The 19,016-nt window shown below is 36.5% G+C and overlaps 1 protein-coding gene across 1 annotated transcript in view; it reads left to right on the forward strand.

Annotated features, from left to right (window-relative positions):
• Positions 1-9,126, forward strand: part of RAB11FIP2 (RAB11 family interacting protein 2) — a 37,680-nt gene extending 28,554 nt beyond the window's left edge. The window contains exons 4-5 of the mRNA XM_065894502.1: positions 2,310-2,355; positions 8,129-9,126. Of these exons, the coding sequence (XP_065750574.1) occupies positions 2,310-2,355; positions 8,129-8,359 (277 nt within the window). The 3' untranslated portion in view covers positions 8,360-9,126. The remainder of the gene's footprint in view (positions 1-2,309; positions 2,356-8,128) is intronic.
• The last annotated feature ends 9,890 nt before the right edge of the window (positions 9,127-19,016 follow it).

Consider the following 19,016-nt stretch of genomic DNA (forward strand, 5'->3'; position numbering starts at 1 on the left):
GTTCTACTTTTTCCTTGACTTAGTAGACCTTCCTTGACTAATGCTGCGATAGAACGTTTCCTTTTTCTGGGTGGTCTAAGAATTTAACTCTCAGGGGTGCTCTCCCCCTACAAGGGCATCTCTCCTGTGTGCTTACTCAAAACATCTGATTAGTCCACGCGGCGTGTGTGTTCAGGACTTCAGCAGTGCGGTCTGTGCTCGCTAGGTAGATCTATGAGCAGAAAACAGGGCTAGGACCGTGTCACCTCCAACACTCATCCACTGGACCACCTCACACAAGCCACCTGAGCTCTCCGTGGTTCATTCCCTTCTTTTGAAAGTGAAGACCATACCCACCTTAAGGGTTATGAAGATTAAATGAGTTCATCTTGGTAAAGTGCCTAGCACGGCATCTGGCACTTCCTAAGTGCTGTGCAAATGTTTATTAGAATAATTTACTGAGCACGTTCCGTCTGTTAACCACTGTGCTAAGTGTTTTACATGTGGTCAACTCATTTAATCTTCCCAGTAGTCTTACATGGTAGATCCTGTTACCATCCCCATTTTACAGAGGACGGAACCCAGACACACTCAAAGGCAAGTAAGTAGAGGGCAGAACCAGGATTTGAGTGCACACCACGTGGTTCCAGGGCCCTCAAGCACTTCTCTGCCTGTAACCAGTACAGTGTGCCGTTACACTGAACGTAAATCAGTTTGTCTTCGAGAATGTCACAGTCGGATGGAGAGAGATGCAGCAGAATGCGTTTCTTGACCTATTAGAGAGCAACATGCTGTGAGATCACGGGGCAAGGAGAGATTAGTCCCACTGGTCCCTGATGTTGACCTCCTTGGACTGAAAATCAGGGAGGCTGAGAACTGTGCATGTTATCAGCTGCTCCCTTGGCATTCTAGGCCTAGGGGTACCACGTGATAATGTATTCTGGGTTTGTATTTGTTTTCTTTTAAGCCACTTTTCTGTCAGGCTTTTGAGACTTTGCTGGTACAGTGACTCTAGTCTGGGACCATACAGAACACCATAAAGACGGTGAGGTACAGGGAATGAGAAAATGTGTCAGCCGAGTCGGCCTGTAAATGGTGCATCATAGGTATTTAAAACCTGTTTCAATCTTCCCTACCATGTCACCCAGCTCTACTGAAATACCAGATTTATCCACAGGAGTTCTGGGTAGAAAAGGTCAGCAACCGGTTCTGGAAGCTAGTACTACAAATCTTAGTCATAACAAATGAAACGTTGGATATGTGAGAAATTCTCTTGAGGTGGTTGTACATGCCTCCATGCCCTGTAGATTTACAGCTGGGGATATGTACTTGTAATAATAGATACTTTTCAGTGTCCAGACTTTTTGTGCATACAGTCAAAAGTTTTAAAAGTGAATTTCTTCAAAGGATTCCAGTTATTTGGCTGATAAAGCACAGATAACGAAAAAATATATTTTACGGTTAAGTCTTTTTTTTTTTTTTTTTTTTTTGGAATAAAAAGGTTCCTAGGACAGTAATGCTTTGTAGAGGTTCTAATGGCTAATACTCTTAAGTGCCGGGTAAAAATTAAACTTGAATAGCAACGATGAAATATTTACTCACCAGATGGCTTTGAAGTTTAGCTTCTTTTTGGTTCCAGTCCCCTTCCTAATGGACATGTTTCAAAGAAGAAAACGATTATAGCATTCAGCTGTGATGTTTTCGTCCTCTGTGCATGCAAGAAATCCGTTTTGTTTTGGTCCATTTGGGTATTTAAATTTTGAAGACCAGCTACTTAGAAATTCATTAATGACAGAAATGGTTCACACAGCTCCGAATTCATTCTCCTTGATAGGATAACATTTAAAGGTTAATTTTTCTAATACCTATAGAAATAATTGTTTTAAAAGATTGCTTCAACTCTTTTAGTCTACAGCCTTCCCAACCTAAATTTATTTAAGTCTCTGTAGTTTTATATCAGAAGGCCTAAGGTAAGTGAGTGTGTGTATATAAAATGAATAATAACATTATAGAATTTAATTTTATAAAGCATCTCACTAGGTAAAATCGCTTATATTTAAAGATGTTTAGAAAGTACACGTTAGAGGTACAGTTCTTCAGTTCTAATAATACTGAAGGGTTTTCCTTCAAAGTTTAAAATTGTAGCTGCTTTAGAATGTTTAGTAAATATTGTTTTTCTTTTACATCCTGGATTAAATTTCACTCACTCAGGTAATATAGGAGTTTAGAAATTGTTATTGCAGTGTTGGTTAAAATGTCCTGTTTTTATGTTTCCTCCCACGTGTACTATGATACGCTTTTAACATTTATGTTTGTCTTTTATTGCTCAGTTTTCATATGAATCCGACAAGTAATGAAGACCTCAGGAAAATCCCGGTAAGTTGCAGAGGGGGTTAGAGAATTACCAAAAACCAAGCCACAAGCTGTCTTTCTGTCTGGGGCATATTTCTAAAAAGGCCTCCGTCTCCTTGAATCCCTCAGTTATCCACAGATTATAGCTTAGTATGATGATTTAGGGAGAAAGAAAAACAGCAAAATTCAAACTTTATCTTTAATATACCATAGGGTGTGACTTCTGTATGATCTATGGAAGTGTATGCAAACATAGTTATAATTGAAGCCAATTTAGAATATACAGGTTTTGTTTGCAGACTGTTTAAAAATCGATATGAAAGCTGTATGTCAGGTCAGCATTATAGCTGTGAAATAAGAGCATGTGGAGAAAGCTGCCATTTTGTTACTGTTGTTGTAAATCAGGTTGAGGGGAGAGTAAACCTGCTTGTGAACACTGAACAGCACGAAGAGCTTCCTGGCCAGAGACCCATTTAACCAGGAGTGTGTGTGAAAGATCCTTTAGGACACTTACCTTCCAAGTCAGAACAAAACCAAATATATTAACAGGCTTCGTAGCGACCAGCCAGGTTAGCTCACATATTTTGCAAGGATTATTCAGATATCTTAACTTCATTTCATTGTTATTTGAAGTCCAGTTTTCGACCTCTGTTCCGAGGTCCAGTACATCTTCAGTCTATTCTAAATACTATACTAAGCCTAGAGAGAATAAGTTGCTTTACAAAAATATGGGCACATGTCTTGGTAGGAAACTAAATTCTCACTGAATAACAGAAATAAAGCCTTTATTCCAAGAGGCTGGTGGTTGCTGTTTGAACCATCTGTCCTTAATGTGTGTGATCCAGATGTGTAATAAGAATTTTTCGAAGCAATAGCATATCACAATCTTCTATGGTGTGATAGGCTGAGAAGAAACCATGGTGTTGTGTAAACCATTCTAAATGCAGTCATTTGTCTTTAAAATGGTAGAAAACACTATAGAGGCAGAGGACTTTGTACTGTGTTTTTGCTGTTTTAATGTACATGATGTGTACGTTTTGATGTTTCATAAATACTCAAGTCTTTATATTATGGCAGACTGGCGAGAAACGTCAGAATATATGAAGTCAGCCTTTGATCAGATAGTAAAATGAATTCTATCAGGCGGTTACTTAATCTCAAACAAAATGCGACATCAAAAAATCGATTTAATGTGCAGCTATTGTTTATTAAGTAACCTTAATTACAATTTCTATGTGCTTGTAAATGTACTTTTCCAAATCTTGTAATTTATTGCTGTAAAAGCATCCTTAGAATTCTTTAAAGAAATAAAATGTGAAAATTGTTTTAGTTCAGGGATTTAAAGGTGATAAAAGAATCCTTGATGTGTGATTATTTTTCTCTGGAATACTAACTATTCTAAATGACAGTTAAAGGATTACTAGGTGTTGTTAATTTACTGCAAGATACAATTAAGAGGAGAAAGCTCATCCTCATACTGATCGTTATTGAAAAAAAGTATTTGAACAAGTTTTATGTTGAAGATTATGAGATGTTTGAAGTAATTTACCTTAAGTTCTTTAATAATAGCTGTCCACCAAGTTATATTTTTTTCCCCTTCTGGACATAGTATTTTGTAATTAAGTTTGTATGTCTTATATGCTAGTGCCAACACCTGTCTGTGAAAGCAGTGTTTAAACAGGAGCAGTAGCCAGTTGAAAGGGCAGTGTGAGCTCTTTAAGGCCTAATTAAGAACTGAAAGGGAGATGAAGGGAGTAGCACAAAAGATGTGAAAGTAGCTGAGATGATATTCCCAGAGCAAAGTTCCTCATTAGAACAATAATGAGATGATCAGAGAATGCCAAGCCTTCATCTTATCTCTCTCTCTCTCCTCTAGTTGCCTTGGATGTCAGTTAGTACCCCACCAATATTTGGTTACCAGGACAACCTTTCTTTAAATCTTCAGTTATTTTGAGTCTTGATAATTTGCTTTTGTTGAAATTTAAATATTGTAAAAAATATACATTTCCTAGTTTAAAAGGCTAGACTGTGAGTAAAGTAAAAATAGATCACTAGTAATTCTCAAAGTATTTTGCACAACTGTTATTTAAAATTCCAGTTAGACAACTTAATGTAATAATTCTGTTCACTCACCCAACTCTTATTTTCTTATATCTGCATATGGAAATTTTTAACAGAGTTTGGGTAGGAATGAAAAAGGATTGGTTATGAAACGGGAAGAGAGAAGAAAAATTTACATTAAATTTCAATATAAGAAGACATCTTAAAAACATATGTGCCATCTATATGGAGTGCTAGAGGAAAAACTGTTGAGTACTTAGGAGTCCCATGTTAGGTTATTTGAGTCTTTACCAGTTTGGAGATTTCTCAATTTCAGTTTTTCTAAGAATAGTATTAAAAGTATCTTTTGAAAAAATAATTCATTTTTACATTTGCCTGAGAGTTTTCCTCTTTAAGCAAAATAATCTTTGTAACCAGAAAATATTTTAATTTCCTACTGTATTTAGTTAATATTAATCTTTATTTTATTTGGAATTATATCAACAAACAGAAGGATAGATGTATTTATTGAGTATATTAGTCAATTTAAGAATCTTATGCCTAAAATTAGAAGGTTTACATGATTTTCAAATATGGGATAAAATGTGGAACTAAGCATAAAACTGTTTTTAATTATTTTATATTCTTTTCCAGAATACAGTTTATAGTACATGTGTTTCTAAGATGTTTTCTTGCATAAAAACTTGATGCAGAAATTTGGGGTAAATTTTTCACATAAAAGGATAAATGGAAAATTTATTGAAAAGGTCAGAACTGTATTTCCAAGAAATCTGTTTATCCATAAGTATTAGATGGTTGTAAGGGGGAAAAATAAGCCAAATAATGGATTTGTATATTCTAGATTATGGCTTATATCTTAAGTGCTGAACAATATTGTGGGATAATATTTGATTATTTTGAGAGATTAAATTTTAGATTGATTTGTATCATGGCATTAATTTAAACTCCTTATGTCAAAATAAGAATTTTTTGACATGTCTTTCATCCTCATTGTCTGTAGAGAAATGTTAAAAAATTATTTTAACTACATTCTCTGGTAGCACTGGTATAGTGTTAAATGTAACAGTATAAATGATTTTCTAACTGCATATTATCTCTTAATTAGTGTGGAGAAATCAGTTCATATATGTATAATTTGATTAAGAGAGGCCCTGTCTGATGCTATTATTATGTTAAATTAAGAAAAAAGGTAAAACAATCAATTGGTAATGAATCCCATTTAGTTTAATTTCATTAATCCCTGCAGTTCTCACAAGAACTGCTATTTTTCAGTAAATATTGTATTAGAAAAATTAAATCACATTAGTTGGACATAATCACTTTTTTAGAATGCAGTTCTGAAAGACCTCTTTGCAGACCAGGAAATGTTAGAGTTGAAAGGGACCTTAGAGAACATCTCATTTATCAGAGAAGGAAAGTGAGACTTAGGTGGGTTTCAGTCTCAAATTTGTGCAGAATTACTTAGGTTAAAGTAAGAAACTTTAGCTTATTTTTAATTAATGTTTATACTTAGCTCTATGGTATGTCTTATCTTTTCTACAGAAACCTGCTGCGTATAATAAATGTCAATAGGAATGTGTTTAGGAAAATCTAAGTTTTGTATCTCTAGACGACTTATGACCAATTAAACTAGTAAATATGTGTGTATACTTATTCTAACAAAAAGTTAATTGATCTGAAAGAGAAGAGAATAAAAAGTAAACCAACACGTATCTCCAGAATTGTCCTTTAGTTGTCGTAAAACAATATTCTGGAATGTTTTGGGGGACAAAGGTAATCTAATTCATAAAGTTGTATCTATACCCAGTTTCTAATGGTAAAATGAGTAATTTTTAAACTTCCTTTTAGCATCCTCTCTATTCTGTTAATCTAGTAGAGGCTCCTCCTAACTTTTGTCTTTACTATTTAAATAGCTTTGTAACTAATCGCGGTCCCTCTAAATGATCTTACCCACTGCTGCCATTTTCCTAAAACTTAGCTTTAACATCTTTCCTCTGTTTAGAAACCTTCAATGGGCTTTCTATTTCCCATAACACTAAGTGTGATAGCATCAGACATCCTTGATGGTCTGTTTGGAACCCACTGTTTCAGCCTCTCTCTCTGTGCCCTGTCCTGAACCTTATTTCCCAGCCGTGCTCCGCTGATCACCTTTATTAGCCTCTGTGCCTTGAACCTTGCTTCCTCCTTTGAACAAGCAGAGCCACTGCTTGAGATGCCCATTACGCATTTCTGCCTGGCAAAATCTTTGAAGGCCTAGTGCAAGCTATATTTTCTCTGCAAAACCTGAGAGATTCTATGGATTGGAGAAGTTTTCAGCCAGGAATATTATTTTGCCTTTATCCTAGAGAAGGGAGTGTGCTTGGGTAACACAAGCCTCAAATTGGTATCTGTGCTCTAGCTTGTTTCTCTGGTGCAGCAGTCATGGGGCCTGGTGAGGAGGAGATAAAAAGTTACACTTTGGCTTTACTGATGAAAACTCCTGGATGCAGAGCAAATTAAAATAGATCCTGAAATTGAATACAGACAAATTTAATTCTTATGACAAAAAAGGAAAAAAAAAGACCTTTCTACGTTCACCAGTCCTCGTTCTCCATCCTCCACTGAATAGATTAGATACTATTAGTCCTTAAGAGCAAGGCCAATTTCCTCAGTATTTTAGTTTATTTTCTTTAAAGCCAAATGGAAATGTTTGGAAAGAAAGTGATGAAAACCATTTTAAGTTGTTGAATGTAGTGATAGAACTATGTATAAGAAGGCATAAAGATTGCTACTTTATATTTTGGCATTATATTTTACATAATGAAACATCTAAATATTATGCACTTTAAATAGATGATGTTACAGTGCCTTTTTGATTAAATTTCTGAGAAATATTTTTCTTTTAATATTAGGATATTTGTAATAAAAATGAATTGAATCAATGCCTTTTTTTGGGTTTATGTTTGTACCTTTGTGTTAAGAGAATTTTCACCAATAGAATGAGGTTAAACAAAATAAAGTAAGTGAAATGGGAGAGAATGCAGATATACTAATCTTAAGCGTTAGCATGACTGTAGTTGAACTCTTGAGTTTCCTGACAACCAAGGCGAAAAGGGAAATAAAATAAATTGTATAGGTATTAGTACTAGGAGGAGAAAATAGACTAGTTACTCAGAGGAGAAAAGGTTCTATTTGCCTGTAAGTTAAAACAGTAGTTACTCCCATGGAGTTTCTTATAAAGGATGCTCATGGATTTAGTTCTGAATGCCATCAACATTTCATAGCAAACTGGAGAAGCAGAGTTGATATTGCTGTTTCTTGTAACCATCTTCAATAAAAAGGCAAAGGCATAACATTAAACTACAGTTCAGTGGAAGCAGTTCCACGAGGACTAAACTAATATCCAAATATGTAGTTTTCAATAGCTTCTTATATTTCCTAAAGTTAATTCTTACAGATCTTTTGATTTTGTCTATTTTAATTATGTTTATTATTGAGCATTTAATCTCTTAACTTAATCTTAAATTACGTGGTCAGTTTCTTATATTTAAGAATTTAGGGTTGTAATCAAGGCTTTGGTGTATCTGCTTTAGTCCTTTCCTCAGAACTGGCTAGCCATTCTGTGAACTGTCACACTGGTTCTAGCCAAGGATAGAGAAGAGTTTGATGAGGGTTTGAAACAGTTGAACTTCAGAATAACTCATAATTTGCCCCTGATGTGCTGTCTATTAAAGTGACCGTCTTTATCCTACTCTAGGACAGCAACCCTTTTGATGCCACTGCAGGCTATCGTAGTCTCACCTACGAGGAGGTACTGCAGGAGCTGGTAAAACACAAAGAGCTCCTTAGGAGGAAAGACTCCCACATCCGGGAGCTGGAGGACTACATCGACAACCTCCTTGTAAGGGTGATGGAGGAGACGCCCAGTATTCTCAGAGTGCCGTACGAACCATCCAGGAAAGCTGGCAAGTTCTCCACTAGTTCATAAGCCAATGGTACTGCATTTATAATTGGGGAGAAAAGAAAGGAAGAAAGAGAGAGAAAAAAATAGCAGAAAAGCTCGTTACTGAGAGAGACCACACTATCAGGTTTCATTCCATACTCTCCTTCATTGTGAAGAACTGTTTCACCTGTAAATATTAGGAGGGACTATCAAGAGTGACCTTTGAAGTGAGCTAAATAATTTAAACCTTTAAAGTGAAGATGGGCCAGATTCTCATGAACAAGCAGTTCCTTAGGATTCACTTAGGTGCTGGTGCCGGCCCACTAATCTGCCATAGGCCTAGGAGTATCTTCGGAAGTACGTGACTTATTCCTCAGGAACAGATTTCTCATCAAGCAGAATTGATACTGTGGTTGGTTTCTCAGAAATCAATTTGTACAGATTTAGCTGCAGGAATACTGCTCATTATAAACACTACTAAGAAAAAAGTTCATATTTTATATACATATATATACATGAATAATCTGTTCATGTATCTTTGTATATAAAATACATGCATATACCTCATATATACATGTGTTTTTAGAACATATAAAGACAACTGGTTGCCTCTAAAATTAGGATACCAATTAGGATTTCTTAATTTCAAAATATATGTGTACTCTGTCAATGCAAAACAAATCGTCATTGCTACTATAATGGTTTGTTACACAGAAGCTGCTTCAAATCACTCTTGACTATGTGAACCTTGGTTTCAAAATAAGCTGCTACTATATATTATTCCAGCATCAAATCTTTTCTCTTTTTCCAAAAGTAATGATCTAAAGCCCCTTTTTAAAGAACGATGTATTTTAGGAAACTTCATTAACCTTGCAACAGCATGAATTTCTTGAATTAATTTTTTATCTTAATATTTGAGTTTTGTTTGAGCTATAAGCAGAAGATAAGCAAGTGTGATTTGTTGAGATTCTGATTGTCTTTAAAATATTCAATACTAGCAAAGAAAATATTAGGAAGTTATATCTGAAGATAATTTGGAGGGTGGGGGGGAAGTAGGTGATCATTCTGATGCCTGATAACCCAAAGCAATGAACAAATTCTAGGAATGAGGAATTAGGCTCGGTTTCAAGTTACATAAATAATGGAACAGATGGTTGCATTTGGTTTCTGAACCAAAATAAGAGTTACTAAGGAGGGCTGAGTTTTTAGAATAGATCTTTACTAGCACGACATTTTACACTATTCTACAGCCACCCTGTAAGAATAAATCAGTATTACAAAATTGTGTCAGCTTTGTTTTTAAGTCTGCTCACCAAAAATGTTGACTACTATCATGAATTGTCTTTATATATTTGTACAGAATTAGTCTTTAAAGTGAAAATGATATAAAAATATTACTAATCATCTGCTGATTTTTTAACTTTAAAAGTCTGAAATACATACTATGAAATACTGAATCTGTGTCTTCTAAAGGAAATTTAAGATGAAAAATTCACCTGTATATGGAGACATATATTCCCCAGTCTTTTACCAAATGCATTTCTGTCTAATATTTATCTCTGCTAAGACTTCATTGAGAGTTAAATACAAAGCGCATATAACAGTTGTGCTCAGTTTAATATTTTGAATCAGATAATACTTGGCCAAGCTTATATTCACAAGTTAAAATCCCTTATTATTTGTATTTTTCTGAGTTTCTTCAGTTTTTCTATGAGAGCATAAATTTTGAAATTCTGAAAAATTTTCTGAAGTACAAATAATTTTTAATAGGAGACAAGGAGAAATAGCTTTCACTGACTTTTTCCTCCACTTCTAAATTTCTGTAATAAACCTCACAATCTGGTATAGAATTTTATTTTCCCATTTGAGGTCTTGGTAGTTCTTTTTAACTTGGTGCCATTTTTAGTTAACATTTATTAAATGTTGCACAATTCTTAGTATTTTTTCTGTTAGTATAACTGAGGCTCTTCTTACACTTTTAAAAGTACTAAAATCCATGTGTTTGCAGTATTATGACATTATCTGCAGATATTTTAATATGCTTTGGCCAAATTTACTCTTTATAGAATGAACCATGATGCTAGTGTTGTACTGGGGATATGTTTTATGTAAATAGAGCTCATGAAAAAGTATGGTTAAGGGACTGCCATTCTTTTTATGAGGAAATTCATTTTTAAGGAGGATTCTTTGCCTGTATAAAAACTGTTAAGGATTAGACTTGTCCATACGTTAATGATTTGGTTATAAGTGCGCCAATATTTTTATCTTTAATTCTGAGACAAGAATTGTATTGAAAACTGAATCTGCATTTATCACTGCCCGAAATGTTCTGTTCCGACGTTTATGAACTTTCTTTCACTCGTGACCTGGAATCAAACTGACTATATATATATATATATTCATAATCGGTCAATATAAGGAACTAAAAACAAAAAGTAAAAATGAGTTCCTAAGTAAACGTAACAGTGTTTCCTGTGTTTGTGGGCAGAAGTGCAAATAGAGTAGTTTTAATTTTTAGCGTTGTAGAAAAAAAGGCCAAAAGATCACATTAGTTTATTTTTGCAAACTATAACTTTTAAGTATTCTAATGGTATATTTTGTTAGTAACTTAGACAAGGAAATAAAGCATACGTACTCATTAAATAACGCGCAGCACAATAGACTTATAGACAGAGTTTACTTTTGCTTTTATGCTTAAAAAAGGCGTGTTCAAAAATATTTCCACCAATAAGAGGATTTTTTTAAATTGCAGAGTTTATAATAGTCTCAAACCTGTTTTAAGCTTAACATACTTCTGTTACATAATTAAAAATATTTCTGCTAATATTTTTTAAACAGTATAGTTTTACAACCGGCTCCCCTCCCAGTTCTAAAATTCAGCTTCAAAGTATTGAACATAACTGTCCTACCACTTAGGCTTCAAGTTCATTTATTAAATACCAGGGAATAAATCTTAGAATTGTATATAAAATGATGTGTCACCCATTCATGAAAAATATTTAAGTATTGCTTTTTGCTGCTGTATTCTGCATTGAGCCTAGTTTTGCCATCCTCCCATGAATGTAGTGTTATCCATAGATTATACATAACTACATCTATTGCTTTTAGCAGTAAGTGAAGATTTCGTTGTAATTTTCCAGCTGTGAAAATGTTGCCTGTGTTTAAAAGGGTTTCATGAATGGAAACCTAAGTAAAACTCAGCTCGCTAGTGACAGACTTGCTTTCCTCACATCCTTCACCAACTCCTCCGCCCTCACACCCCACTGCCTACCACCCCCATAAGGGTGCTTATTCTTTAGCAAGGAGAATCTCAAAAAAAAAAAAAAAAAAAAAAAGAATTGCTGTCTTTAATATATCTAGAAATTGTTACGCTAGAACTTTTTTTCCTCTTAGGTTTTTAGAAAAAGCAGCCTACCTTGGATTTGTAAAACAAGGTGAAGCTTTCTGATGTCTTATAGGTATGGTTGGTGTCACGTGTGTGTGTAAATGAAATACGAAGCATGCTTATTCCCTCGATCTCTTTGAAGTAAAAGGGAAAGGATCGCAGTGCTGCTGATTCATGATTGTACATGGAAGGGTCTGTCAGCACACACTGAAAGCCCCCGCGTTCACAGATTTATAAGTTTAATAATCCAGATGCAATCATTGCAGGTATTTAATATGCAATAGGTAGCATCTTAACTAATTAATCTGCATAAGAAGGGTTTTCTGGTGTACTTAATAAGAAGTGTAGAAGCTCTTCAAGCATTAAATTGGAGTTGACATTTTATTTCATTTACTTTCCATGTCAAAAAATACACTCTTACAGTGGAATTGAAGTCTGTAACAAACGATACATTTGGACCTGTCAATCTTCGATCTTAGGGGTGGTTTGATTTTGAGGTACAAAAAAAAAAATGCTGCAGATCTAGAAATGTATATATTTAGCAGGTATTTGAAAGATACAAGCATTATTTATAACTGAAGAGTATTACACTTAGTAAAATGCTCTAGTAACTTGTATACATTTTTGCAGGTACAAACTCCAATGTATGTAAGCATTATGTAACATGACAGTTGTATAATTTATGTAATCTGATGCATGAATCAGAGTTTTTATATATGATGATTGGTTTATTATAGTTGATTAAAATGTTTAATCTTATTTTGGTTGTCATAATTTCTTACCGCAGATAAAACAGCATGAGTATTCATTTGTACATGAGCCCTCCTTGTCTTTTAAAAGTACAGTAGGATGCCTCTTATTATTTGATGTATGGCAGCAGGTATTCTGTAAGACCTACAGACTCACTTCACTATGAAAACAGTTTTGAAAAGTAAGGTTTAGCGTGGACACTGTTTAGCAGCCCTTTGTGTATAAGATATCCCCTCACAGGGACAGAACTTACTGTTTGGTAGCAAATTACATCTGCGTATTTATACGGAGGCTAAGACCTATGCTGAGTGCTTTCTTTTTATGCGTTATTTCCTTTATTCTTCACAACAGCCCTCTACGGTAAGGACTGTACAAGCTTTCAGAGGAAATTGAAGACAGCTAACAAAACAGCTATTTGTGGAACTCGAGTAGAGTAGAGTTGGCAAAGCCACGGCATTTCTCACTAGTTTTTAGCGTCCAGCTCATGGCAGAGACCACTAATTCATGCCCACTTCCAGCCCTCTCAGCCTGCAGTCCAGGTATATGCCTGTCCATCCCAGATGCTGTCTGAGGGAAGCAGGAACCTAAGGGCCTGGGACGATGGTGTGGGTGTGGGTGTGGCAGAGTGTTGAGCAGTTGTATTCTATAGATTATGAGACGTGATCCACACATAGTGGTCCTGAAGGGAAGTAATCCACTCTTGGAACAAGGGAGTTCTCTGCAGGCCGGAATACCTTCCTGGTCCTTAATTGCCCTCAATTTTAGAGACCCATTTATTGTATCTTTTTACTTCCCCTGGTATTTCTCTGGATTGTTCCCCTTTCTGCCTATCTGCAGCACACACGTTTATTTTTTCTTAGTCTGCTGAGACAAAGATATTTGAGGTAATTTGAGGGTAGAGAGTTATTATTCTGTTAAAGTGGCTGTTTTCCACATAGGTTTGTTCTAATGCTGTGCCTCTCTCAGAAAGGCCAGATGGAAATGAAAGCGAGGCCAGGGTTGCTAAACCTGATCACCTCAGAGACTGAAAATATAGATTTTATGTGAAATGTGATGTCCACGTGTTAGCAACTGATTCTTCAAACAAACAAACAAACAAACAACCCACAAAACCGCAGGCCACTAGTGCACAGTCTTTTCCTTAGTCCGTGTTTCTGATGTACCGTCTTCGTTGTCATCATCATCATCAGGACAGTGCAGAGTGTAGTTGTTTACTTCCCCCCCAGATGATCTTGTGTTTAATCAAAACCTGACTTGGCCAAGGGGCGTGCGGGGCGTGTGTGATGTGTAAGACGGAATTACAGCTCAGGACTCCTGGGAGGGAGCGGGGAGAGGATAGGGAGTAACTCTTCAGTGACTCTAGAGTTTCAGTTTGTAGGATGCATAAGTTCTGGACGTCTGCTGTGCGACATGGTGCCTACAGTTAATGACACTGTATTGTGCATGTAAAAATCTGTTACGGGGGTAGAGCTCATTCGAAATGTTCTTACGGCAGTAAAGAAAAAGCCTTTCTCAGGTACGCCTGCCCCTGAGCCTGGCAGCGCAGATGCTTTGCAGAGGGAGAACAGCACAGTGAATCTGAGTTACAGTACAAGGGCCACCGCTCTGGTGTTTAGAGCCTTTTAGAACGTTATCTAGTATCTGATACATACCTTTTTGTGGTAATTATGATTTTTCAGTATCTTATTTATGACGGTCTTGCCTTTTGGTAAAAAACTGTATAAAAACTATTAGTGTCCCAGAGATCAGTTTAGCACTGTCCTGTGTTAAGGTCACATCACGTATGGTATGTGACAACTTCCAGTCATCTATAAAGTCAATGTGTTGTTGTGTGTGTGTGTGTTTTTTAGGGTATAAAATACATATTTCAATTGAAATATAATGGTCATTGATTCTGTAGTTTCTTTGATTTTGTACATCCACTATTTAAAATTCCACTGTACTTTTGGACGCCAGCCAGATCAGGAAAGCTGGATGGTTAGATCACTGGTTGTCAAAGTGTTGTCCCCAGAGCAGCATTGGCAGTATCACCTGCCTTGGGAGAATGAATGCAAACTCTCAGGCCCGACTCCAGACCTACTTGCATTAGAAACTCTGGGGGTTGGACCCAGAAAGCTCTATTGACCAACCCTGCAGGTGTTTCAAATGCACATTCAAATCTGACTACCATTGAGATAGAGACCCACCCCCACCCCCACCCCTTTTTTCTTAGTTTAATATACTTCAGAGATTTTTTTTTAACTTAATGTAATTTTCCTTGCCAGTCCTGAATTTATTTATGAACCTGTTCTTTTAGTTTTTTGATAAAATGAATATTTTGTGTTTTAAAGAAACTTAAGTCTGATGAAACTTAATACAGATAGAATGCTTGTAAGATAATGCATAATGCGTTATGCAGAGTAGATACATAGTTAATACCGTTGATTCTTTGATGTTTGTGCAGTAAGATTTGCTGTTGTGATGGGGAAGGCAAAAATGCACATGGGCCTTAATGCGGAACTGCCATAATGTCTTCCTTTGTTCTGATGTGGCGGCCAAGCTTGATTAAGGAGGGCATCTTTCTCAGCCTCACAGAGGCCTTGAAAACTGAGGTAAAAGATAGTAGTGTAGAAAGGAAACAGAAAATGGAGCCACATATGGAATGCGGTAGAATAAAATTTTTGAATGTATGTGTGAAATTGGGCAATGAACCTTAATATAACAAGTGAAGCCAACTTGGACTTGAAGTGAGAGGTTCTGTCTAACAGGCACTTTGTAACTTTGCTAGTTACAATCATTTTGTCAAATAGTTCATAAAAAGCTTACATTATTTTCACAATCAAAACTGAGTCGAGTTCTCGTGTCTAGGGAAATCTAGAATGAAGTGTAAGAGTCTTGTTAGGTCTTGCATCAGATACTAGAAACACTGGATGATTAGGAAAAGACCATGCATTAGGTTAAAAATAACGTAATTTAATAGGGTGGTATGAGAGAGGAACATCCAATAGCAGAGTATTTTATTGGTTTTTATTCCTCGGTGGAAAAATGGCTAGAACATGAACAGTGTAACATGGATTCAGAGACGTCTGAACACTGGCAAAAGTTGTTGGGTTTTTTTGTCTTGTTTGTTTCAATCATCACTCTCAAACCCTCAGTGGAAACTTCAGTGCCAAACATTAGATTAGCCTCTGGCAGAAAGGGATCTAGAGAGCACAGGTCATTAAAATCACAGCTGATTCTGAATCCTCAACTTGAACTTGTGCTTTCAGCCTCTTTCAACAAAATTTTGCTAAAGTTAGACAAAGAGTAACAACATTGGCTTATGAATTTCATTTCCTTTCCTAGTTATGAAGGAGGCATTAATGAGGTGGAAATGGCAGGAGAAGCCTGGGGAATTGGGTAGGGAAGGCGGCAGTGGGCCAGGCTCACAGGAAAACTAGTTGCCAACCTCAGATTAATTTAGGTTATAATCTGAAACCATATAGGACAAGCACTTTTAAGAAATAAGTCATTTGTCATAAACAGTTGACTGATCCAATAGCAGTATTTAGTGTTTTTATGTTTACATTTAAAGATATTTTATTAATATACTGTTACTGACTGAACATCTTTCATGATTTATAAGCTATAAAATATTTTAATCCTTGACTTATTTTTTTACCAAGCTATTCACTTAATGCTATATGATGTGTAACACTTGAGACCATCTGTTAGGGATACTTGAATAATATGCACACTGTGAAGATATGTACATCAAATAAAGCAGAAAACACATGAAATAATAATAGGAAGAGTTTGTGAAGACAATCCTTGCATTTTAATTAAAAAAAAAAAAATGTCTGAAATCTAGCAGGAAGTCTTTCCAAAACTGAAGCTCTTATTCTGGGAAAATTGCTCTGCTGAGTGGCCTTAAGATGCCACTTTGCCTTTAAGTGAATAGATCTTAAATAAAAATATTGGCATCAGTACTACTTAGAATTGTCCTCTGAGCATCCCTCGTTAAGTGTGAGAAGTTCCTGCAGAGTAATGGCGGCAGCTGCATGGGAACCAGGAGGAGCAGGCTGTTTTGTGAAGCAGGCCCAAGAGGGAGGCTGGGATTAGGACAACCTGGGTGTCTTGGGGTCACCCCTGGAGGACGGATTTGGGGGGAGCATCGGGTTGAATTTGGTAGTCTTGGAAACACTGAGCTGGGTGCAGTGAAATCCTAGGCCTTGGATGGTACTTCAATGCTGTTGGAGGTTGAAGCTATTTCTTTCTTTCCTTTGAACTGGTGGAGGATGGGGGCAGGTTGGCGCCCTGGGGGTCTCCCCAGAGCAAGGGACCTTGTGAAAGACGGAAAGGTTTCCTAAGTCACTCAGCCGCATGTAGACATCTGGATTCTTAGTCCACCCACCTGTTAGTTGGGAGTGATTCCAAGGAGCCTCGCTCACTCCCAGGAGGCTTGTTGTCACCTAAGGGTCACACCACCCGATGAGCTTGTAGCCTAGACACCTGTCATGATGCCGCGTGCCTCTAAGAATGGGCCGGAATGGTATATATGTGGGACAAGATTTAGTTCCCGCCACGTATTTAGTTGGTACTCAGTCACATTTGTTGAATGAGTGATCAGATTATTTTTTATTAAAATCCATATTACTGTTACGAACATCTGTTATCAACAGTGATGTTTTCTTCTAAGGGAGCCAGCCCCTTTGAAATGAATAAAAATAAAGGTTTTTAACAGGCAGTGGAAGTTGGATCTAGAGGAGACATGATTGCCACCAAAACCTTGCCAGTATAAACTGGGAACAGGCAGAAGTAAATGTTCGTCTTAAATTTTAGGCCGTCTACCAGAGTTTAAGAAGCATGCTTAGTCAACTTCACTCCTTCCTTTACTTTAGTGGGGGCTGGTCACCTGCAACTCTTCATGTTTGTTCACTTGTCTACACGCCCTGCTCATTTGTATGCAAGCCCAACAGAACCAGATAGCTGGTCACCTTTGCTGCCCTCCCATTTAGAGTTCACGTGTCACATTCCAGGTCCTCAGTAAACGCCTGTTAGAGGAGGGAGGGGAAGGAGGACTTCAGTGGCTGGTGCTTTGAAATATGGTGTAAGAAGTTTGTACTTTTTCGTTGTATGTGATTCGGTTGGCAGCATGCTGAGATTTTAATTATCTGTACTTTAAAATACTGCAACCATGGCTAGTATAAAAACACTTTCCATTGTCCTTGATGAAGGGAGGAGTTCTCATTCTAATTTGGCTTATACTTGTAATTAATGAGAAAGAAACCTTGAGTGGTCCCTAATTGAAAACAGGGAGTACATTGATCCACTTTTGTTTAGGAGTCTCATGGAAACTTTAGATATAAAAACAGTTTTCTTAATTATATCATGATACAAAAATAAATAAATCATTTCAATAAGAACACCGGGCAAGATAGGCTTTTCTAACTGAAGTGCTTCCTTTAATATACATGTCTTTCGTTGAACAGTTAGGGAAGATGAGTCCAGAATAAAACCTCAGTGCAGTGCGGTAAATAGATTTCATCTTGAGTGTTTAATTGCTCAATCAACAGCTGCTGTGTCAAGGAAGTTGGTGAAGCCTCATCTGGGCTCTCCCAGCCACCCATTGATCCGTCCTTCATTCCATCCTTCAACTCAACAAACTGAATACCTGCTATGTGCAAAGCACTGTTCTAAATGCTAATGATAGAGTTGAGCAAGATGGACAAACGGAAATAGGGCCCAGATCCATTAGTGATGTCTACCAAGGGCTCATGAAGTCCATGCCCCGCCCCCATTTTTTAAGGAGCGTTTTTGAATTTTTTAAGGCCTATTCAAGTTGAAGTAACCAGTTAAGTACTCTCAAGTTAATCATAGCAGCACCAACTGACTGCACTTGAGTGTTGCTTTCTTGGGAGGATAGAACTTCATGTCATCTGACAAATACTGATCCTAGACAATGAGGTAATGGTAGGTGCATCTGGTAGCATGAAGAACTAATGATGAGCTCATATGCAGTTTTTCCATGACTCTCTTTGTTAACCCATGCGTTTAATTTTTTTTTAAATGTAGTTGAAACCTGAGAGGTGTTCCAAGCAAGATTGGAACAAACAAAAAAACCACGGGATTATCTCCAGTATAGGGACACTTCTTGGATAATTAAAGGTAATGATGCAGATGGTCTATGTTATCCTTTTCTGAGTTGCAGAGAACTCATTTTCATTCACCACTTGGGTTGCAGCCGTATCATTGAGAAATGAAAGTAAATTGTATTTAAGAAACCTTCATCAGCATTTATGACACGGGAGTTTTTGGTTTGGAGAAAAATAAGTACCAACTGCTGAATGGATTTAGAATTGTATTTAAAAGGATGTTTTTTGCCAGTAGCTTCTAAATCAAATAAACTAACTGAAAATTTTTCATACCCAGGATCTAATGAATCTGATTTAGCTTTTTAGTTGAGAGTAATTACCTTCAAAAGATGAAAAACAAACATCAAAGCAATGGGAAAGAGGTGGGTCAGTCAATAAAGAGACTTAAGGCAGCTGAATTCCATTTGGAAAAATATACAAGTTCAAATCCACACCTCATTCTTTATACCGAAAT

The sequence above is a fragment of the Phocoena phocoena genome, chromosome 16 (genome assembly GCF_963924675.1).
Source record: "Phocoena phocoena chromosome 16, mPhoPho1.1, whole genome shotgun sequence".
Classification (NCBI taxonomy): Eukaryota; Metazoa; Chordata; class Mammalia; order Artiodactyla; family Phocoenidae; genus Phocoena; species Phocoena phocoena.